The following is a 22,158-nucleotide window of genomic DNA, read 5'->3' as shown; positions in this document are numbered from 1 at the left end:
TGCAGCGAGGGCTGGGGCAGCGTGGTCATGTCCTGGCTGCAGCCGGAGGCCACTTCTGTCCTCCTGTCACAGTGGCTCGTAGACGCCCGGGCTAAGTAAGCGTTGGTGTTTGTGAGGGGACATGACTGCGTCCCTGTCACCTGTTCAGGGGAGTAACAGAAGGTACATAACACACCGCACTTGCAGGTGGGAAAGCAAGAGCCCAGGGCATCAGGGCCAAATGTGTGGCACGCCGGCCACACGTCTCCGGCTGGGAGACGGGCCCTCAGCAGCTGTGCGAGGCGGACCCCGCCGGGGCTGGGCGTTGTCCTGCTCTGTGCCCTGTGATGGGGACCCCGCGGGCTCAGTCCCTGTGATCCCTGGGGAGGCGTCTGGGTCATTTGTGCCCCTCTCCCGCGCCCCCAGATATGCCACAGCAAGAGCGGGGAGATCAACCCCGTGAAGGTGGGCAACCTGGTCAAGGCCTATGTGGACAAGTACAGACACATGCGCCGGCACCGGAGGCCGGAGGCCGGTGAAGAGGCGCCCACCCAGGGCACCGAGAGCTGAGGCTGGGCACGGAGCCGGCGGCGCTAGCCCCCGTCCCTGAGAGATTCTGTTGGGAGTGGCAGCAGCGGAAGTCTCCGAAGACACCCAGCCAGCACTCCTGTATTCAGGGTTCCCGTGATCACATGTGGTCTGTGCACCTGTCCTCACAGTTTAAAACTGGACTTTTTTATATGTATATTATAGATACACACTGTTTCCATTGTGTTCTAATTTATCAAAAATGGATTATCTTTAGAAACTTCTCGATTGACTCAGTACTTGAAAGGCAAAGCCTTTGGTGATCAGGAGGGGCCTGGGCGGGGTGGAAGGAGCTCCTTGTCCCTTCTCACAGATGGCCCGATTTTCTTTTCTATGGGAATAAGGGAAGGCCATGCCCCAGTTTTCTCTCGTTACGCTCTGTAAATAATGCTCATGTTTGCTGCCTCCCACGAGGCAGAGCGCAGTGTTGGTGGATCTGGAAGGCAGGGGCCCTGCGCACGGCACAGAGTCAGCCATTCGTGGTGCGCCCCCTCCCCAGCACAGCTGCCAGAAGCAAACGTCTGCTGTTCCCAGAGCGTTTTGTATGCTTTGAGTAGAGTTTGTTGGCTCTAAAGTGTGTGGCCTGTTTCTTCATTGTGAAGGCAGAGGAGAGCGGGTGGGGGCAGGGGTGGTCACCTCCCTTCCTGGGCCTGTAGGTCTCGTGGGCTCCCGGGAAGTCTGTGGTGCCCCTTCTGAGCTCCAGCCCCGACCCTGAGCCCATCACTGGTCAGGACGCCAGCAGGATTCTTGAGTCCTTTTTATTGGCTTGGAGAGGGGTCTGGCCTTCAGGCCGGCTGCTCCACCTCCATGAGGAAGTGCTCAAGGTCCTCATAGAGGCTGTTGGAGCTGGACAGGCAGAGGCCGAGGCTGCTGCTGTCCAGGGAGGACACCCCTTCTCGCTGCACGCACTCCAGGTGTGCCCGGCACAGCCGTGGCTCCAGCTGTGGGGAGGGGAGGGTGTTGTCAGGCCACAAAGGGGCTGCATGAGGCCTTGCCCCCAGGACCGCAGGCCTCACCTTCACCAGGACCAGGCTCTTCTCCTTGGGCCTCCCAGCTGACAGGTCCTGCCCAAAGCCCAGGTAGATGGTGTAGTGTGGGGAGCCCCGACGCCGGCGTGCCCGGAACTCCATCATTTCTGCAGGATAGGACTTTGGTGAATGGGGCCCTGGCAGGACAGAAGGGGGCAGGGATGGCACGGCCCCAGGTCAGGTGCATCACTGACCTCGGAAGAAGGTGCCGAAGTCGAAGATGGGGGTGTCCTGGTTCCTCTGCAGCAGGCGGGGGGTTGTGGAGGGACTGGCAGAGCCCAGAGGCCCGCCCACCTCCCAGTAGACCTTGCACTTGCCCAGGCGCCGGGCCCACAGCCCATGCCCCCGCAACTCCAGCTGCAGGCCAGGGGCCACGTGTTGCAACAGCTTCTCTGTGTAGTGCAGCTGCTTCTGGTCAGGGAGCTCGGCCGGGCTCGGGAAGGCCACATGCTGGGGCGCCGTGGCAGCTGGGCTCGGGGGCCCGTACAGGAACACGAAGCTTGGATGCCACACCACCTCCTGCAGCACTGTGCGGCCCTTGTACATGATGGTCACATCCAGGGCCCTCAGGCTGGGCTCTGCCTGTGATCCGGGCTGTAAGCAGCTGGGCCTGACCAGCACCTGCTCACCGGCCCCTGGGGTACAAGGCTCCACCTCTTGGGGGGGCTGCCAGGGCTCCAGGGCTGGGGCTGGGCCTGCATCTGGGGAGGAAGGCTTGAGCTGGCACCTGGTCCCCCAGCCCCTCCCTCCTCCACACACCCCTGGCTCCTCACCTGTCACTTGGGCCTGGTGCCTGGGGACTGTCTCGACTGCCCCTGGCAGGGACGGCTCCATGTCGGGGAGCTCCGGGCCTGAGGAGGAGAATGATGGCTGTGAACAGCTGTACCGGCCCAGCTGTGGCTGGCTCCCTCCTCACGCCCACCCCCACCCCCCACCCTCTCCCTCTCCACAGGGACTCTGCCATCCAACTGCTCCTGACCTCTGGCATGGAACCCTGAAAGGCCGAGCACCCCCACCCAACACAGACTCTCACCAGGAGCCTCTAGGGGTACTGGGTCCACCCCCCACACTGCTTCCAGCAGATGGTCCTCCAGGCAGCTCTGCTCTAGAGCCTGGAGCAAGAGGTCCTCAGCATTGCCAGTTGGGCCAGAAAGGTGGCTCGGGGCACAGGGCTCAGGGCTCAGCCCGAGCCTAGGGAGCCCGCCCTGCAGGGGAAGAGAGGGCCGGTGTAAGCAGCTCCCCAGCCCCATGAGAAGTGGCAGCCCCAACCTGGGAACAAGGAGGGCAGAACAGTCTTACCATCAAGGGCAGGGTATCTTCCAGGGTCTCGCCCTGGGGAGTGCCCGCACCTTCCAAGAGAGAATTGGGATCAGGGGAGTGTGGGATGAGACGCTGGAGTGGCACGCTTGGGTATGTGCCCCTGGGTAGGCCCTCGGAGCTGGGGTCCCCTGCCATTCATCCCAGCAGGCCAAATCAGCTTTCCCTGCCCTCCCCAGCAACCTGGCACCAGCCTCCTGGAGGCCAGTTTCTGAAAGCACAAATCTGCCCCAGAGGCTGTCTCCAGTGTCTGGCAGCACCGGGTCTCTGCCCTGGACGTCCTGCCCCCTAGACGGCTGCCCTCCCCTGGGGCTCCTCACCTCTCCACCCCATCTTGGAGCTGAGCCCATACACTTTATGTGGGTCAGTGGGGTCCCCCGAGTTGTCTCGCAGCATCACAAAGCGCTGCGTACTGCGCAGCGCACAGCGGAAGTTGGTTTTCCAGCTGGCACGGAGTGCGCCCTCGAGGGCTAACTGGTCACCTCCACCGCCGCCGTCGGGCGGCCACCTGCCGCGGGCCACAGCCCAGGCCTGGGGAGAGGGATAGAAGTTGGAGCTTGGGGATGCGGGCCAGGGCCTGGGCCGGCCCTCCCACCCAGTTGGGCTGGGGTCCCACCTTGAAGATGCGCGAGTCAGCCTCTCCCAGGTCCTTCCGCGCGAAGTGCTTCCAGGGCACGCGGAAGCGTGTGCGGGCCGCGTCCAGCCACCGCAGGCCTTCATAGCGGCCGCTGCTGACCTCCCCCAGAAGCCAGTCTCCGAACAGCAGGCGCGGGGGCCCCCTGCGGGCGGGGCGACCGGCCGGGTCAGGGTGCGGGCGGCCAGGCGGTGTGCCCGCGCGCCGCAGGGTGGGATGGGCGCTCACCTGTCAGGAGCCACGGCCATCGCTCCCTGCAAAGGACTGGCGTGGAGAGGCAGGCAGGCCCTCCGCGGGGAGGGGTGGTCACGGCCAGCAGGCAGGTGTGAGCACAGGCGGGAAGCTTAGATGGCGTGGCCCAGCTGTTAGAGGTGTCGGGACCACAGACGTGGTTGGGGGCTGATGGCCACGACGTCGCCGAGGTGTGGGGTTCTGGGCAGCGGTGGCGCTGATATGACCACAAATGTGGGGGCGCACACACGTGAAGTCACAGGTGTTGAGCCTGCACCCAGACCCGGGCGGGAGGGCGCTGGCAGGGCCCTGCGGAGACACCACCAGAACGGCCGCTGGCTTGGGGCGTGCCCGGGGCGCCGGGAAAGCGAAACCGCGCGCGCCGGGAAAGCGAAACCTAAGCCCTAAGCCGGGAAGTGAGGGCTCCGCTGCTCGCGACCTGCGGCCTGCGGCCGGTCAACGTACGACCCCCACTTCCCAATCCTGCCCCGACTCCCGGGACCGGGCCCTCCCCACCCCCGCCCTGCGCTGCACGGCCCTCGCGCTCCACGCGGGCCAGGGGTCCGAGTACCTGCGTGCCGCGCCGCCGGGGCGGTAAGGTTCATCTCCCCGAGAGGCTGGCAACAAGCGCTTTTATGGGGACGGGCCGGGGGCGGGGCTGCATGTGCAGCCGAGGAAGTCACGTGCTCTGGCGGCGTGTTCTGGTGTGTGTTGGGGGGAGGGACGAGTTCCCCAGGCCCCCCGCGCAGGTTCCTGGGTGCGGGTGGGGGTCGTGCAGGAGCGGCAGGAGTGGCCGGTCCTGCGGGATCCAGTCACTCCTCTCCCTCAAGGAGCACCCTCCGCACATGCAGGGACTGGGCAGGGGGCGTCTGGCAACTAACGGGGGTGGGGGAGGCAGATGGGGTAAGCTGAAGACCTCACACAAAACCCGGCTCTTCTTTTTTCCAGGAAAGTGAATCATGGAGGAGGGCGTTGGGCAAGTGGCCCTACCGTTTGGATTTTTTTTTTTTTAAGTGGGCTCCACGCCCAGAGTGGAGCCCAACCGTTGGGTCTTTGCCATCAAGATCGGAGCTGAGATCAAGAGTGGGGTGCTCGACAGACTAAGCCACCTAGCCCCCCCTTGGGATTTTTTTTTTTTTTTAAGATTTTCATTTTATTTAGAGAGCTTGCGGGCACGGGAGGGGAAGGGAGGGGCAGAGGGTTAGGGTCTCCAAGCGGACTCCCCGCTGAGTGCAGAGCCCTACCCCAGCTGGATGCCGGGACCCAGAGATCATGACCTGAGCAGAAATCGAGAGTGCACCGGGTAACCGACTGAGCCAACCAGGCGCCCCCACCCCGCTGCCTTTGGAATCTTTTTTTTTTTTTAAGATTTTATTCATTTATTTGAGAGAGAGAGAGAGAGAGAGAGAGCATGAGAGGGGGGAGGGTCAGAGGGAGAAGCAGACTCCCCGCTGAGCAGGGAGCCCGATGTGGGACTCGATCCCGGGACTCCAGGATCATGACCTGAGCCGAAGGCAGTCGCCCAACCAACTGAGCCACCCAGGTGCCCTGCCTTTGGAATCTTAATGAGAATTGTTCAGACAAGAATACTCATATACTCTTGAGAATAAGACATTTGGAAAGGAATTCGTGGTGCTTTTTCATTAGGAAAAACACCGATGACTCTGAAGGGACAGTGTGGTAGGGGTCAGGAAGTCCTGCCTGCGGTCCTGCCCCGACGAAGCCAGCAGAGGGGGCTCTAGTTCCCCTCACAGCCGGGCCCACCTGCCACCCTGGCCCATGGCCCGCAGCCACTGGTCCCAGCTCCCCTCACCCGGGGAGCCCCTGCACCAAGCCACAGGTCACAGTAGAGGCGCCAGGGCCGGGTGCCCCTTCGCACCGAGCACCGGGTGTTTCCTGCCCCCACGGGACCTCACAGGCGCACTGTCACCCTGAACTTGCTTTCCAAAATGAGTGTTACTGAGGTGGCTGCTCAGTTCCCCCCAGGCCAAGAATCTTCCTGTCGGGTGGGGAGGTGGGGGATCCGCAGTGAAGGGTGCCCCCCTCCTGCGGCAGTGGTTAGGCCGGGAGAGGAACTTGCGCCGCCAGCTGGCCCCGGCTTGGGAAGCCCCGCCGCCGGCGGGCGCAGCAGGTGGTTTACGGGAAACGGCGCTGCGCTCCAGGCAGGGGCAGGGGGAGGTCCCAGCGCGCACCCGGCGCGGCCGCGGAGGACCCGGGGCCGGAGAGGGGCGGGGGAGTGTGGCGCGGACGGGCCGCGCCGTCCCCTCCCACGGCCGGCAGCTCCGGGGAGACTCGCGCGCAGCCGAGCTTGGAAATTGTCGCTTTATTGTGCGCGGTGGCGTGGGGGCGAGCGGCCCCGGCCGACCTCAGGTCCGGCCCGCGGGGGAGGCGGGGAGCCGAGCTAGACGTAGGTGGAGCCGGCGCCCGGCGCGTCGTCGTCAGGCTCCGCGTCCGCGTCCTCGTCGCTGCTGACCTCGCTGCCGGAGTCGGCGGCGCGGGCCGCTTCCGAGGCGGGCGTGTTGAGGACCACCACGTCGGCCTCAGCCCCAATGTCCTCCCCGAACCACACGGCCTTGTAGCCGCCCTCGGGACGCCGTTCCTTGGTCAGGATGGACCTCACAGCCGCTGGGCCGCCTCCATCGCGGGCCACCTCGGGGGACTCTGAGGCAGGGCGCGCGGCCGCGGCGCTGGGGGGCTCTGGGGGCGGGGGCTCCGGGGGCTCCGGGGGCTCCGGGGCCACAGCCCGGGTGGGGCCGGGTGAGGAGCGGGGAGCTGGCGCCCAGTTGTCCTCTTGGGTGTCAACAAAGGCCTGGTTGTCAAAGCTGAGGGGCTGGCGATCCTGGGGAGGGGACAGGGACAGCCAGGGCATCAACCAGGACCCCAAGCCTGGGCTGGGACCCCCACCCCTGGTGCCTTCCCCAGAGACAGGGATCCAGGCTAGTCCTTCCTTTCTCTCTGCCTCTTTCGGCCTCCTCCCCATTTTGTGGACTGTGATGTCTACACCCCGTCTTTCCTCACCTCTGCCCCCCGCCGCCTCTCCCTCTCCATCTGTCGCTCTCTGGTCCTGGCCCCCCGACCCCCCAGGGCCTCACCGGAGCTTTTCCGGAGCAACACTTGAGCGACTGGCCGTAGTGCTTGTGGAGGAGGGTAAGGAGGGCAGTCAGAGCCAGAAGAAGCAGCGCGCCCAGCACCCCGCCCAGGGCTGCCATGTCCACCACAGAGAAGCGCCGGTCCTCAGCTCGGCTGGTGCTTGGCTCGCCGTGCCCCGGAGTGCTGCCTCCTCCAGTCTGGGGTGGCTCTGCCAGCAACACACCACCCACTCACCGTTAGCACCCCAAGCTCTTCCCCTGCCGACCCGCTCCAGGCTCTGGACGCCCTGGCAACAAGCCAGGCCTGGCATCCTCCCAGAGCTGAGGTTCTGGGGAATGTCACCACTCCCCCCCCCCAGCTGAGGAGCTGTGTGTTCCCAGGGGCCCTTGGGGAGGCTGCTGAAGGAAGGGAGGGGAGATGGGGGTCAGTGCCCACCAGCTCCCAGTGGAAGGCGGGGGTCCAGCACCATAGGAAGGGCCATGAAGGCAGTGCTGGGGCCCGTGGAGAGAACAGCCTAGAATTGTAGGGCCCCCTGGACCCCAAATCTGGCTTCTGCCCCATCCTCCATACACCTTCCCCAGGTTACCTTGTTGGGGCCCTCAGAACCTGTCTCTGTCCAGACCAGAGCAGAACCCCCCCTGGGATTTCATGGTCAGTGTGGTCAGGCTGGGCCACCCTAGGGTGGGCCCTGCCCGACCGTGAATCCCAGGACCACCCGGAGTATGAGTCAGAGAATGTAAGGGTGACTCTGGGGCAAATGGGAGGTGCTACCTGAGGTCTGTGGGGTCCTGCTGGGCCCAGGGGGCATCGGCTGAGAGGTTCCTGGCTTCAGCGTCTGTGTTGAGCCCCCGCTAGGTGAGGCTGATGGGAGGAAGGTGCTGGTTCCCACACTGGGGGGCCCCCCGGGTGTAGATGAGGCAAGTGACCTCAAAGTTGTGCTTGAGGGGGGATGTGGACCAGTGCCCCCACCAGAGCTGGTCATCGAGGGTCCCTGAGAGGGCCCTGGGGGTCTGGGGGCTTCCAAAGTGGTGCTGCTTGAGGGCCTGGTTGTTCCTCCAGCCTCTGGCGATGTGGGGGTCTCTGGGGGGCCTGAGGGACCTGGGGGGCCAGGGATAGGATTCGGGCTTGCCTCTGCCGCCAGCATGCCTGCCTCAGGGAAGCCACCACCTGGGCTGAGCAGTCGCCTGGGGTGGGTCCCGCTGAGACTCACCTGTGGGGGAGGGCTCCTCCCACTCCAGCACCTGTATTTCCACCACGGTGGTTGCTGTGCCTGTGGTCACTGTGTTATTGGCCTCAACCTGGAGCAGAAAGGGGGCTTGTCCCTTGCAGGCCCCGCCTTAACCCCTGCCCCTTGGAGATGCCCCCCTGCCCTTACCTCTGCATAGAAGACTGTCTCATTGGCCAGCAGGACAGTGGTCAGCATGGTCTCGCCATCCATCCGGAAGTTGGTGTTATTGGTGATGCGATATGTGATGGCAGAGTTGATGTCCTGGACACTGCCCAGTGAGTCCTGGGTCCAGGCTGCCCCCGTGACCCCCCCCCAACCCCCCCGCAGCCGGGCTGGTGCCTACCGGAAAGTCAGGGTCCTGGGCCCAGATCCTCAGAGGCAGGGAGGGGGCGGTTGCGTCTTTGACCTCCACACCTGCTCCAGAGCCGCGCGCCACCTGGCCATAGTACCGGCTCTTGGGGAAGTAGGGCAGGCTCCCAATGGCATTTCGGGCCTCGATCGTGACCCGGGTCACCGAGTAGCGGGCACGGTCTGCCTGCTCACCCTGGGGGTAGGGGAGGCCTCAGCGACCAGCGGGTCCTTGAAGGACAAGTCCTGCAGCCTGAGGCTCAGGAACGCCATGGAGGCCTGGCCAGGGCACCCACCTTGACCAGCAGAGTGAAGGTCTTTGGGCTGGGGACACTTCTGGTCATGGTGAGGTTGCCCGAGTCAGCATCGATGGCAAACGTGCCATCTTGTCCTGCGAGGTTGGTGGGAAGGCTTGGCCTCTCGCCCCCTCCAGGGGCCTGAGGGCTAAGGTCCCAGCTGGCTGTGCCCATATGGCAAGTGCCCTGGGGTGTCCTCAGCCCAAGGTGGGGATGGGGCGCAGGATGGGGAGAGAAGCAGGGGTCTGGCCTGCACTTACCCTGCATAATGCTGTAGAGGATGCGCTGGCTGATGCCCTGATCCCCATCCACGGCGTGGACGGGCCCGGGGCGTAGGACGAGGGGGGCTGGCTGCAGGGGCAAGGACAGGAGGAGACGGCGTGGGGCTGCTGTGACGGCCCCAGCGCACCCTCCGGCTCCCCTCAAGGGGAAACTGCCCACCACACTCCTTGCGATACTGAGTCAATTTGCTCAAAGCCATCTCCTGATTGATCTGAATGACAGGAGTTTCAAGAGCTAGCACACACGGGGCAGGGAGAGGTCACGGGGAGTCGGACTCGGGCCTGTCCGTAGGGCGGGAGGCCCTGGAGCCCGTGCCCACGCCCCGCTGTCCTCCGGTGCCTCCCTGGGCCTCTCAGGCCGGAGCAGGGACGTCAGCTGGCCAGAGACGCAGCTGCCCCTGGAGCAGCGCCGTGGCCCCTCCACGCCGCCACCCTCCCAGCCCACTTCACTGGGTTCCCGGGCGCTGCCTGGCTCTGCCCCAGGACCGCCGCACCTGTGCACCTCCCTCTATGTTCACAGGGTTTGCTCACCGCTCACCACCACGAGGTTGGGTGGGATTGGCTTTCGGAGGAACGTTCACATGAAAATCGCAACCAAATTTGGCCCCATGGCCCCCAGGTCCCACCCCGATGCCCATCCTGCCCCTCTCTGCCCCCAGTACCAGTTTGTGCCCCAGGGGGACAGCCCCGTGGTACTCAGCGTTGATGCAGACGTAAGGGTCTGAATAGCCACAGGGCAAGAACCAGGGGGGGCGAAGGTCAGCAGGCCACACATGCAGGTCCAAGGTGGCCGCGGCCGTGTGGCTGGGCTCTGCATTCTCCTCCTGTGTGTCCTGCAACAGCAGAGCCCGGCTGGATCAGGCCTGGGGGCCCGGGGCTGGGGCAGCTCGGGCGGGGACCTGAGCATCCGGGCCTGCTCACCCGCACCAGCAGCTGGAAGGTCATTTTCTGCCACGAGTAGAAGTCCAGTGGCTGGTCCAGCCGCAGGGCAGGGAGGTTGGTACCCACCAAGGAGAAGAAGTTACTGGCGCCCTGGGGAGGCAGAGGGCAGGACTCAGCCTGGGACCCTGGGAGGACACAGAGAGGGGGGTGCTCAAAGGCGGGGTTTGGAGTTGGTGTAGGGGTGGGGGGGCCAACACTGACCGGGGTCACCTCCTGGAGGGTATAGAACAAGATGTCATCCTTGTCGAGATCCTGGGCCTCCAGTTCCGTCTCAGGGATGACAATGGTATTCACTTTAGTGTCCTGGGGGATGCAGGGGGAGTGTTCTGGCTACACCCTTGACCCCCATGGACGGATCCCTGAGGCCAAGCCGCTGGCCCCTCACCCCAGGCTCCTCTCACTCACCTCAGATATATTCTTCACCTTATTTTCAAAGGGGAACTGGGGCGCGTTGTCATTGATGTCCAGCACGAACACCAGCACTCTCAGCTGGGTCACCTGTGGGGACAGGGTGGAGTCAGCAGCGGTGTGCTCTGATGGCCTGGGGTGCAGCGCACAAGACAAAGCCGTCTGCTCAGGGCCCCTGCTCTGCAGGGACTACACACAGACCAGACAGCAACCCTGCAGCACACTCGGTGGCCAGTGCCCTGGAGGAAAGGAGCACAGGTACTGGGCGGGGTGGGGGCGCCGGCAAAATCCCAAGTGAGAACAGTGGCAAAACACTTGGACTGCTTCAGAAATAATTCTCAAAGAAAAGGAAGAAAGGAGAACCCATAGATTGAAAGAGCCTTAAGTGGGGAGCCTGGCTGCCTCAGTGGGAGGAGAGAGTGACTCTTGATTTCGGGTTGTGAGTTCAAGCCCCATATTGGGGGTAGAGATGACTTAAATAAACAACCAAACTAGAAAGGAAAGAAGGAAGAAAAGAAGAAGGGAGGGGGGAGGCGGAGAGGGGGGAGGGAGGGAGGGGGGAGGCGGGCGCCTAAGTAGCGTCCAGTCTCAATAGGTGGGCTTTGCTGGGGTCTCTGTGACTGTGGGAAAGGGCGGACATCAGGTGTCATGTGATGCTGACGCGGCAAAAATATTATGTTTATGTTTAAGAAGGGTTCTTATCTTTTAGAGACTCATCCTGAGGTATCTGTGGGTGGTGTGCTGCGGTGTCTGGGTGGGGGCACCCAGGGGCTCCGAGCCCGGGAGACCATGGTTAGTGGCTCCTGCCTAGATGGCAGGTGCGTCGGGGCTGGGCTTGCAGCTTAGAACAGAGCAGCCAGTGCTTCTCTGAGAAGATGATCTTGGAGTGAAGACACGAGACCGGGAGAGAGGGAGGCAGGTGCACATCTGGGGAGAGGGCTCAAGGCCGGCCGGAGTGGGGTCGGGGTCCATGCACCCAGCCTTGCCCACCACACGATCCATTTGGCCTCGACTCTGAGTGAGAAAGCAGCCAGAGGTGTCCACGTGCTTGATCAGAGCGTTCTGCCACACTGAGAGCGGACTGGCCAAGGCCAAGAGAGGAGCAAGCAGACCAGTTTCCAGTTGGGAGCTTCCAGAAAGGAGATGCTGGTGGCCAAGGCTCTGGTTGGTTTGGAGTCCAGCTTGAGGCAGAGTCCACAGACTTGCTTGTCGACAGAGAGACGTCGGGGAGAGAATGGGGGGAGGGAACTGGCAGGGTGAGGTGCCTTCCGTGTTGGGGGGGTCTCTGCTGGGGTCTGCATCTCGGGCAGAGTCTGGGCTGGAGGAAGTGTGGACGCCAACATACCACAGGGTGAGGTCACCAGGGAGTGGCCCCGGACCAGGCTGAGCAGAGTGCAGAGGTCCGAGCCTGGAGTGTGTTGATGTCACAGGTTGAGGGAGGCCACAAGGGGGCCGGGGAATTTGGGGGTACTCACCACGGTGTCACCACTTCTGCACTCCAGGTGCGCCTGCAGCATCGTGTTCTCCTGAGGGGGCAGACAGGTGTCGGGGATCACCTGCCCAGTTGACCACAGCATGCTGGCCCCATGTCACAAGTGAGGAGACAGGCAGAGAGGGTCCCCAGCATCCGTGCTAAGTCCAGAGGGCATTGGGGGCCCAGGCAGCTCCATCCCCCAACGGCCCTACCCGCCTTGGGGCCCAAGAGGGGTCATTCGTTGTCTGGGGGGGGCACAGAAGCCTCAGACCCCTGGAATGCCCTTGTCCGGGGAGGGGTGTGGGTGGACGCACAGGTCCTATGGAGGGTGAGCCACCCAGCGGCCCCCATGGGGATGCCCCGCTCAGGCCTGCCATCTGCACCTCATAGTCAGGAGTCACGTTGAGAAACAGCTGAGTCCCCTGGATCCGGAACGCGTAGGGAGTGGACGACTGTCCGAGGGTCACCTGCTGGCCCGCGGGGACGTAGATGTCAGCCAGGGGCCCGCTCTGATTCGTGTTCTCCTGGACTTCGAAGATGGTGTTGTTCACAGAGCAGACTGGAAAGTTGGAGAGGAAGGGTCAGTGCCCTCCTGGCACCTGCCTGCCTGCCTGGGGCCCAGCCAAACTGCCCCTGCCCCATAGGTACCCTGGGCCTGGGCCGTGGCCATGAGCAGTGGCAGCAGCAGGGCCCAAGCCCCCATCTCGGCGGCCGTCAGCCAGGCGGACCCTCTGAGCAGCTGGTGGTGGCGCTGGTGGTGGCGTCTCAGCCTGGGCGACCTTCGCCCCTGCCAGGCACCGCCCCACATTATGATCCTTTACAAGCCACCGGCCTCCACCAAGGGGGTTCCCGCCGGCCGCCTGGCCAGGCCTAGCCTGCTGCCGGGAGGGGGAGATCCGGTAGTTTCCCACCAGAGCTGGGCCACATGCGGGGGCCAACGGGGCTCAGCTCTCAGACACCGAGGCATGACACAGAAGGCGCTCAGGGCACCTGAGTGGGCCTGGGGAGGTGGCTGGGGGGCGTGGTTGGGTGGGCAGAAGCTGGGGCAGGGGGTTAGGGGCTAGGGGGTGGTAGGGACTGGGGCAGGGGCTCAGCCCTGGCTTCTGTGTTGGCTGTACCCACCCCTCCCTCCCAGCCCCGGCTGCCCCTCTGCTGGCCTCTTCTGCCAGAATCATCTTGGAGCAAGGTTCAGGCCCCAGGTGTGCCCTCCAGGTGTGCCCTCCAGGTCCACCTCCTCTCCCTACACCAACCGTCTAGGTCTGGAAGGAAAAGGCTGTGTCCTAGGGTCACCCCTGCCTGTCCTGGAAACAAGCCCGTTTCCTCCGAGGGGGTGGGGTGGGCAGGGCCACAGAGATGGGGTTGGGTGCTGGGAACTCCTGGGGGGGAACCCAGGTCCCCATGGGTTCTGATGTTTGACAAAGGGGTTCCTGGCAAGGCTCCTCGGCCCAGGCCCCCGACTGCCCTACCCCCAAGCCCCCCCCCCCCAGCTGGATGGGGACAGCAGGGAGGGTCTGTTGTGAGGGTGGGGGCTGTGGCCCTTCCGCTCTCTAGGCCTTCGCCTGGTGGCTGCACACCCCCCAGGCTCCTGGCCTCGTCCCCCCCCCCCCCCCCGTGCGGGTGGTGCCTCCATGGCTTCCAGAGGCCCCAGCTCCTCCTGGGGTGCCATCACCGTCCCCACTGCACAGGCTCAGACGGGTCAAGCCATGTGAGACCACAGAGCCTGGGGAGGAGCCCCAACTAGCTTGCAAAAGTCCTCTCTGGAGCAGACGCCTGGGCCCCCGGGAGACAGCGAGCCCGTCACCGCTTCCTGCCCGAGCCTTCTTGCCCTCCAACTCCCTCCCCACCTGCTCCACACGCTGACACATGGCCTCTAGGGCTGACGTCCCGTGCCCCCCACCCGCCCACCCAGAGCCCCTGAGTGTTTGCTGAGCCGATGACAGGGATGCAGATGGGTCTCTGGGGAGCTCGGTCAGCGGGACAGGAGCGATAAGGGAGGTGAGGCGCCCCACTGGCTTCCCAGGTTTAAAGGGCAGCTGGGTGTGGCCATTGTTAGTAGCTGTGGTCAGGGTCCCCCTGCATTCTTGACAGCCCTGCCCTGGGAGATGGCGCAGAGTGAGCTCACGCGGCTGGTGTCTGAATTCCTCCTTTATTGGTGACAAGTGCAACCCCTCCTCCTCTCCCCCACCCCCTCCCCTGCCCAGGCTCCACTCTGCTCCCCTTGGGGTGGCGGGGAGGTTCCTTCTTCCTCAGGATGTCTTCTGTGTCACCTCTGCAGCAGGGACGGCTGGCTCTGAAAACGTGGCCCCAGACCCGGATCCAGGAGGCAGCTGGGGAGACCAGGCCTGATCCAGGGGGTTCCTCAGTGGCATCCTGTGGAGACAGCCAGGTTAGGGGCTGGAGACTGCTGCCCACGGGGGAAATGGCCTCCTCTGGTCACCGGCGCTGTTTCACTTTCCCACACCCCTGGCCCGCTGCCGCGACCGGTTCCTGCCACAGACCCAGGGCGCCCCGCGGGAACAGAGCTCGTGGGCGGGGACGGCGGTGGTGCTCACCAGGCTTGCAGGGTGGACATGCCGGGCCAGTGCAGGCAGAGGCGGCCCTCCGCCGGCGTGGTCCGGCTCGTGCTGTTCTCCGTATCCTGCTCGCTGCCCCCCGCCCCAAGTCAGAATTAGTCCTGGCGGTGGGGGGCGCCCCCCCGCCGCCGTTCCCCGCCTCCCAGGGCTAGCGCCCGCAGCCCCTCACCTGCGCTTCCCCACCAGGCCCTGGAGCAGCCGCTGCAGCCGCGCGCTGTCCCGCAGGCGGCTGAGCTCGCTGGTGAACGTCCCATCCGAGTGCCGCGGGGCCCTGGGGGTGGGGGATGGCGGGGCCGTGGGCCGTTTCAGGGCCAGGCGCGGGGCGGGCGCACGCATTGATGGGCCAGGGGGCGGGGGCGGGGGGTGGGCGTCCGAGGCGCGGGCGTGGGTCCCGAGGGGCCGCGGGCTCACCTGGGGGGTGCGGGGGGCGCGGCCGACCCCCGGAGCAGCAGCGGCAGCAGCAGCAGCAGCAGGGGCGGGATGGCCATGGTGGGCGCGCCGGGGGAGCTGAGCGCCGCTGCCGCCGCCCGAGCCCGGCGCGGCCCCTTTATAGCGCCCGGGAGCGCGGCATCGATCGAAGCGGAAGGTCAGAGCCGCCCACCCAGCTGTCGCCCCGGCTGGCCGCCCGCCCCCACCGCCGCGTCGGCGCCCCTTGGCTGGCTGGGGAGGGAGGGGAGCCCTGCGCCCGGGGCACGGACGCACGGGCCGGCGGGGGTCGGGGAGGGGGCCCCCCGGGGTGCGGAGGGACCTCCGGGAGAGCCTGCGACCGGAACAGCATGTGCAAAGCCTCCGAGCCTTGCCCGCAGGCTCTTCGGAGGCGCGGCGGGGGCCGGGCTGGGCGAAACCATCCGCAGGGCCCTTTCCGCTCTAGGCGCCGAGGCGGGCTCGGGAGGGGAGATGCGCGAGGGCGGAGGGCGGAGGCTGGGCGAGGGGGAAGCGACCCAGAGCCTCGGAGACGCTGGGCGAGCGGTGGGAAATAAGGGAGGCTGGGCCTGTGTGCCTCTTGTCTGTATTTGCCGCTCAGTTTTTCTGTAAACCTAAAACTGCTCTTTAAGAAAAGTCTACGAATTATTTTTAAATGAATGTAAAGTTTGGGGCACCTGGCTGGCTCAGCCGGTAGGGCATTCGATTCTTGATCTTGGGGTCGTGAGTTCGAACCCCACATTGGGTGTAAAGATTACTTAAACGAATGAAGTAATATAAACTTAAAAAAATAAAATCTTTTTAAAAATGAATGTAAAGTTTAACACAAGAACTACTAGTTTATAACTTCATTTACTAGATTCGTAATTACTGTTTAAGGATTTCATTAGTACTAGTTTCTGACTTAATCCCGTATTGATTAAGCAGGAGTAACGTGGCTGCCCGCCTTTTTCCCTCCGGTCGGTCTGCATCTCCACCTCCTGTCCATCCCAAGCCCACATGCAGGCTCAGACCTCTCCAAGCCTCGGGAAGTTCAAAAGAAGGGCGTCCGGAGGCTGAGATCCAGCTCTGCCTGCAGCCCGCCTCCACCAAGGAGTCTGAGGCTTGGGGTGGCCTCCCCCAGCGTCCTGGCCTCCACCCTCGCGCCTCTCCCCTCCCGAGCCCACCTCTGAGGCGCTGGGGTCCCTCTGGGCTTAACGGACTGAGCCACCCAGGCGCCCCTGAATAATTGACGCTTATCAGATATGTGATTTGTAAATATCCCCTCCCATTCTGTGAGTTTTCTTTTCACTCTCTTGGTAGTGTCCTTTGATGCACAAAAGATTTTAATTTTATGAAATCCAATTATCACTTGTTTTGTTTGTGCTTTTGGTGTTTAAGAAAACATTGCCAAATTCAAGGTCATGAAGATTTGCTCCTATATTTTCTTCTAAGATTTCTTCAGTTTTAGATCATATATTTAGGTTTTTGATCCATTTTGAGTTAGTTTTTGTATGTAGTGTGAGGCAAGGTTCGATTTCATTGTTTTGCGTGTGGATACCGAGTTGTCCCAACACTGTGTGGAAGAAACTCTTCTCTCATTGAATACTCTTGACACCCTTGTTGAAAATCAATTGATTTTGGGGCGCCTGGTGGCTCAGTCGTTAGGCGTCTGCCCTCAGCTCAAGTCATGATCCCAGGTCCTGGGATCGAGCCCCACATCGGGCTCCCTGCTCCTCAGGAAGCCTGCTTCTCCCCCCCCCCCACTCCCCCTGCTTGTGTTCCCTCTCTCGCTGTGTCTCTCTCTGTCAAATAAATAAAATCTTTAAAAAAAAATCCATTGATTTTAAATGTACGGGTCGATGTCTTAATTCTAAACTCTATTCCACTGATTTATGTCTAACCTTATGCCAGTACCATACTGTTTTGATTCCTGTAGCTTTGTAGTAAGTTTTGAAATCAGGAGCTGTGAGTCCTACAACTTGTTTTTCTTTTTCAAGATCATTTTAGTTAACTGTGGTTCCTTACATACACTTCCATATGAATTTAGGATTGGCTTTTCCATTTCTTTTTTTTTTTTTTTAAGATTTTATTTATTTATTTGCCAGAGAGAGAGAGGGGGAGAGTATAAGCAGGGAGAGTGGCCGGCAGAGGGAGAAGCAGGCTTCCCGCCGAGCAGGGAGCCTGATGTGGGACTCGACCCCAGGACCCTGGGACAATGACCTGAGCCAAAGGCAGACGCCTAACCATCTGAGCCACCCAGGCATCCCTCTTTTTTTTTTTAAGATTTTATTTATTTATTTGACAGAGAGAGAGACAGCGAGAGAGGGAGCACAAGCAGGGGGAGTGGGGGAGGGAGAAGCAGGCTTCCCGCCAAGCAGAGAGCCTGATGCGGGGCTCGATTCCAGTACCCTGGGATCACGACCGGAGCCGAAGGCAGATGCTTAATGACTGAGCCACCCAGGTGCCAAGTGGCTTTTCCATTTCTTTAAAAAAAGAAAGAAGGGCACCTGGGTGGCTCAGATGGTTAAGCATCTGCCTTCGGCTGGGATCGAGTCCCACATTGGGCTCCCTGCTCCACAGGAAGCCTGCTTCTCCCTCTGCTTCTCTCTCTCTCTCTCTCTCTCTCTCTCTCTCTCTCTCTCTCTCTCTCTCGCGCGCGCGCGCGCGCGCGCGCGCGCGCACGCGCGCACTCTCTCTTATGAATAAATAAATAAAATCTTTTTAAAAAATCTAAAAAAAAAAGAAGAAGAAGAAGCCAATGGGGTTTTGATAGGGAGCATATCAAATCTATAGATCAGTTTGGTGAGAAAGACCATCTTAACAATATGAAGTCTTCCAAGCCATGAATATTGTCTTCTTTAATCTCCCCCAGCAATGTTTTTTTTTTTTAAGATTTTATTCATTGATTTGACAGAGAGAGACACAGTGAGAGACGGTACACAAGCAGGGGGAGTGGGAGAGGGAGAAGCAGGCTTCCCGTGGAGCAGGGAGCCCGTTGCGATGCGGGGCTCGATCCATGGGATCGGGACCATGACCTGAGCCGAAGGCAGACACTTAACAACTGAGCCACCCAGGTGCCCTCCCCCAGCAACGTTTTATAGTTTTCGGTGTACACATCTTTTACCTTCTTCTTTTTTTTTTAAGATTTATTTATTTGAGAAAGAGAGAGCACAAGTGGGAGGGGCAGAGGCAGAGGGAGAAAGAATCCCAAGCAGACTCTGAGCTGAGCGTGGAGCCCAACATGGGGCTCAATCTCACAACCCTGAGATCATGACCTGACTCGAAAGCCGGAGTCGGACTCTCAACCAACTGTGCCACCCAGGCACCCTGCTGAAATTTATTTCTAAGTATTTTATTCCCCCCCTTTTTTTCTGGTGGGCAGCAAAAAAAGTTTATTGAGTGATAGTAAAATTTATTGAGTGGTAGTACAAGTTTCTGGAAGAGGGAGGAGACCCTAGAAGGTTGCCCTCTAAGTATTTTGTTCTTTTTGATGCTGTTACAAAATGAATTATTTTCTTAATTTCATCTTTGGATTGTTCATTACTAGTATATAGAAATATAACTGAGTTTTATTTGATGATCTCATATCCTGCAACTTTGCTGAATTTATTTATTAGCTGTAATAGGGTTTTGTTTTGTTGGATTTTCTATGCATTAGATCATGTCATCTGCAAATAGAAATAGTTTACTTTTTCCTTTCCAATTTTGGATACATTTTATTTCTTTTTCTTGCCTAGTTGTTCTAGCTAGAACTTCCAGCACATGATGAAGAGAAGCAGCAGAAGTGGGTATCCTGGTCTTTTTCTTGATCTTGGGAGAAAAGCTTTCAGTCTCTCACTATTGAGTGTAATGTTTGCTGTGGGTTTTTGATAGATGTCCTTTATCATGTTGAGGAAGTTTCTATCTTTTTTTTTTAAGTTTCTTTCTAGTCACAGCTTATTGAGTCTTTTTGTCATAGAAAGGTATTGGATTTCATCAAATGCTTTTTCTGCATCTGTTGAGATGATTTTTTTTAAAGATTTTATTTTTATTTTTTTAAGATTTTATTTATTTATTTGAGCAGGAACACAAGCAGGGGGAGTGGGAGAGGGAGAAGCAGATCTCCTGCTGAGCAGGGAGCCTGATGTGGGACTCGATCCCAGGACCCTGGGATCATGACCTGAGCCATAGGTGGACGCTTAACGACTGAGCCACCCAGGTGCCCCATGTTAAGATGATTAAATGGGGTTTTCCCCTCTGGGGAAATGGGATTCTTTCTCCCTCTGTTCTAGTAACGTGATGTATTATATTGATTGAGTTTTGTCTGTTGAATTACACTTGCATTCCTAGAATAAATCCCCTCTTAGTCATAGTGCATAATCCTTTGAAAAATGCTGCTGGATTAAGTTTGCTCATATTTTGTTGAAGAGTTTTGTATGTATATTTATAAGGGATATTTATCTGGAGATTTCTTTCTTGTGATGTCATTGCTGAGCTCTAAGAGTTCTTTATATATGTTGTGTACAAATCATTTGCTGAAAATGTAATTTGCTGATATCTTCTCCCATTCTATGAGTGGAATTTTTTTTTAACTTTTAAAAAAAGATTTTATTTATTTGTTTGAGAGACAGAGAGAGAGCACAAGCAGGGGGAGGGGCAGAGGAGGAAGCAGACTCCCCGCTGAGCAGGGAGCCCCATGCGTGGCTCCATCCCAGGACACTAAGATCATGACCAGAGCCAAAGGCAGATGCTTAACCACTGAGCCACCCAGGAGCCCCAATCCTGTACCTGTTTTGTCAGATTTCTATGTATTTCATTTATTATTATAGCTGTTGTAAATGGTGTTGTGTTTTTACTTTTTAGTTTTGGCTTCCAGTTATTTGGTGCTGGTGTATAGAAATACAATTGATCTTTATGTGTCAACTTTGTATCCTGCCACCTGGCTAAGCTGACTTATTAGTTCTAGGAGCTTTTGTAGATTCCTTGGGGTTTTACTTAGACAGTCATGTTGTCTGTGAATAGGGGCAGTTTTACTTCTCCCTTTCCAATCTGGATGTATTTTATTTATGTATTTTTTTTATTGCTTGATTGCACTGGCTAGAATGGTAGCACAATGTTGAATAAGAGTGGTGAGAATGGACATCCTTTTTCCTGAGTTTAGGTAGAAGGCACTCAATCTTGCATCATGAAGTGTCATGCTGACTGCAGGGTTTGAAGACGCCTTTTGTTGGGTTGAGGGAGTTCCTTCTAGTTCTAGATTGTTAAGCACTTTTATCATGAGTGCATGTTGAATTTTGTCAAATGTTTTCCTCCATCAGTCAATATGATTATGTGGTATCTCTTCTTTGGATTGTTAATTGGTATTTTACATTAATTCGAGGCCATCCTTCTTTTTAAATTAAGTAGTTAATGCTATGAATTTTCCTCTGAGCATAGCTTTAGCTCCATCTCATAAATTTTGATATGATGTATTTTTATTTTCTTTTAGCTCAAAATATTTTCTAATTTCTCGTTCGACCCATAGATTACTTAGAATTGTGTTAATTCCAAAACTTTTGGAGATTTTCCTGTTATCTTTCTGTTGGTTTCTAACTTAATTCCTTCATGGTCAGAGAACATACTTTGTATGATTTCCATTCTTTTAAAAAATTTGTTAAGCTTTCTTTTTTGATGCAGAATATGGTCTATCTTGGTGAATGCTCCATATCTATTTGAAGAGAATATGTACTTCTCTGTCGTTGGATGGACTGTTCCACAAATGTCAAATATATCTACTTGGTTGATGGTTATTCCGATTCTTCTATAGCTTTGCTGATATTCTGTCTACTTGTCTATTGAGTAAGGAGAGATTCTTAAACTATCAAACAATTCTTGCAAGCCAAATAAATATTATCTTGACTGTTTCAAGCATCCCATAAAACTCTGCATTAAATGGTTACAAAACTGGCTCCAGCACCTGTTCAAGTGTCACCACTAGGGTGACAGCTCCAGCTTCTGTCTGATTCTAGAGGGTTATAGACATACTCATGTCCCAGGAGGATGGAGTGGCCTTTGAGGCTGCACATCCCAGCTTTCACTGGCCAGAGGCTTTGGACAGAATTAGGACATCCGTCTGTCAGGCTGAGCTGCCCAGCTTTGCATCTTTTTTAAGATTTTTATTATTTACTTATTTATTAGAGAGAGAGAGAGCAAGAGGGAGCAGGTGGAGCAGCAGAGGGAGAGGGAGAAGCAGACTCCCCACCAAGCAGGGAGCCTGATATGGGGCTCCATCCCAGGACCCTGGGATCATGACCTGAGCCGAAGTCAGATGCTTAACCAACTGAGCCACCCAGATGTCACAGCTCTGCATCCTTTATTGAGCATCACTGAAGCCTTGGTCTGCAAACCTGGGATCACAGACATTTTGTGAAGCTTAATTTACTATTTATGGCTACTCTTTTTGATGTGTGGTTCTATGAATTTTAAAAAATGTATTCAGGGTACCTGGCTGGCTCAGTCAAAGGAGCATGTGATTCTTGATCTCAGGGTCATGGGTTTGAGCCCCACATTAGGTGTAGAGCTTACTAAAAGAATAAACTTTTGGGATGCCTGGGTGGTTCAATTTGTTAAGTGTCTGCCTTTGGCTCAGGTCATGATCCCGGGGTCCTGTCAGACTCCCTGATCAGCGGGGAGTCTGCTTCTCCCTCTGTCCCTGCTCCTCCCCCTGCTTATGCTCTCTGTCTCTGACAAATAAATGAAGAAAGTCTTAAAAAAAATAAACTTTTAAAAATAAATAAATAATGTATTCAACTTTGTAAGCATCACCAGTTCGATCAGCCCAAATTCCCTCATACCCCTTTATTGTGAGCCCTGACTCTGAGCCCCTCGTGGCCACTCTTCTAAATGTGTGTATGTACCTCACAAGAAATCTTCAAAGTACATCCGGCTAGAACTGAGCAGAGAAATAGAGAAACCCACAACTATACGTGGAGGATTCAGCACTCCTCTCTCAGTAATTAATAGAACAGATAGAAAATTGGCAAGGACATAGAAGGTCTGCTGAGCTGCATTCTGATCTGACTGACATTTACACACCTCTCCACCTAATAGCAGCAGAACACACATGCTTTCCAAGTACACACAGAACATTTGTCAAGATAGATTAGTTATATTCTGGGTCATAAAATAAACCTTAACAAGTTCAAAAGAATTGAGGTCCGACGCAGCATTTTTTCCTCACTATAATGGAACAGACTAGAAGTAAATAACAGAAAGGTAATAAGAAAATCTCCAGTGCGCCTGGGTGGCTCAGATGGTTAAGCGTCTGTCTTCAGCTCAGGTCATGATCCCAGGATCCTGGGCCCACGTCTGGCTTCTG

General features: G+C 58.1%; 4 protein-coding genes across 13 annotated transcripts in view; 1 reads left to right on the top strand and 3 right to left on the bottom strand.

Annotated features, from left to right (window-relative positions):
- Nucleotides 1-790, top strand: part of PHRF1 (PHD and ring finger domains 1) — a 30,101-nt gene extending 29,311 nt beyond the window's left edge. For 4 of the 5 annotated variants that reach the window (XM_027580465.1, XM_027580462.1, XM_027580466.1 and 1 more), the window contains one exon: nt 406-790. In XM_027580465.1, coding sequence (XP_027436266.1) covers nt 406-549 — 144 coding nt within the window. In that variant the 3' untranslated portion in view covers nt 550-790. The remainder of the gene's footprint in view (nt 1-405) is intronic. The other variant, XM_027580463.1, reaches the window with a different exon arrangement.
- A 519-nt stretch (nt 791-1,309) lies between these two features.
- IRF7 (interferon regulatory factor 7) lies at nt 1,310-4,547 on the bottom strand. 3 transcript variants are annotated; one of them, XM_027580469.1, is made up of 10 exons: nt 4,349-4,539; nt 3,775-4,086; nt 3,529-3,691; nt 3,233-3,443; nt 2,895-2,944; nt 2,629-2,800; nt 2,369-2,446; nt 1,790-2,296; nt 1,584-1,702; nt 1,310-1,508 (listed from the first exon to the last, which is right to left on the bottom strand). In XM_027580469.1, the coding sequence occupies exons 2-10, from the start codon at nt 3,792-3,794 to the stop codon at nt 1,353-1,355; spliced, it is 1,476 nt and encodes a 491-aa protein (XP_027436270.1). In that variant the 5' UTR covers nt 3,795-4,086; nt 4,349-4,539; the 3' UTR covers nt 1,310-1,352. The 3 variants fall into 3 exon arrangements, with proteins under 3 accessions (XP_027436270.1, XP_027436269.1, XP_027436271.1); XM_027580468.1 differs by having other exon boundaries at nt 1,790-2,446; nt 4,349-4,547; XM_027580470.1 differs by lacking the exons at nt 2,629-2,800; nt 2,895-2,944 and having other exon boundaries at nt 4,349-4,540.
- Nucleotides 4,548-6,085: 1,538 nt separating this feature from the next.
- On the bottom strand, nt 6,086-12,617 carry CDHR5 (cadherin related family member 5). 4 transcript variants are annotated; one of them, XM_027577801.1, is made up of 15 exons: nt 12,493-12,617; nt 12,228-12,403; nt 11,846-11,896; nt 10,368-10,460; nt 10,164-10,265; nt 9,942-10,052; nt 9,683-9,853; nt 9,000-9,090; nt 8,740-8,834; nt 8,439-8,639; nt 8,243-8,356; nt 8,078-8,165; nt 7,639-7,965; nt 6,870-7,075; nt 6,086-6,616 (listed from the first exon to the last, which is right to left on the bottom strand). In XM_027577801.1, exons 1-15 carry the CDS (start codon nt 12,545-12,547, stop codon nt 6,179-6,181), a joined length of 2,319 nt encoding a protein of 772 aa, XP_027433602.1. In that variant the 5' UTR covers nt 12,548-12,617; the 3' UTR covers nt 6,086-6,178. The 4 variants fall into 4 exon arrangements, with proteins under 4 accessions (XP_027433602.1, XP_027433603.1, XP_027433604.1 ...); XM_027577802.1 differs by having other exon boundaries at nt 7,639-7,728; XM_027577805.1 differs by having other exon boundaries at nt 6,459-6,616; nt 6,870-6,911.
- A 1,343-nt stretch (nt 12,618-13,960) lies between these two features.
- Nucleotides 13,961-15,016, bottom strand: SCT (secretin). The gene is made up of 4 exons (XM_027580981.1): nt 14,829-15,016; nt 14,587-14,688; nt 14,397-14,489; nt 13,961-14,214 (listed from the first exon to the last, which is right to left on the bottom strand). The coding sequence occupies exons 1-4, from the start codon at nt 14,903-14,905 to the stop codon at nt 14,091-14,093; spliced, it is 396 nt and encodes a 131-aa protein (XP_027436782.1). The 5' UTR covers nt 14,906-15,016; the 3' UTR covers nt 13,961-14,090.
- Nucleotides 15,017-22,158: the final 7,142 nt, after the last annotated feature.

The sequence above is a fragment of the Zalophus californianus genome, chromosome 11, assembly GCF_009762305.2.
Source record: "Zalophus californianus isolate mZalCal1 chromosome 11, mZalCal1.pri.v2, whole genome shotgun sequence".
NCBI classification, from domain to species: Eukaryota; Metazoa; Chordata; class Mammalia; order Carnivora; family Otariidae; genus Zalophus; species Zalophus californianus.
This window is presented reverse-complemented; position numbering and strand designations above follow the sequence as displayed.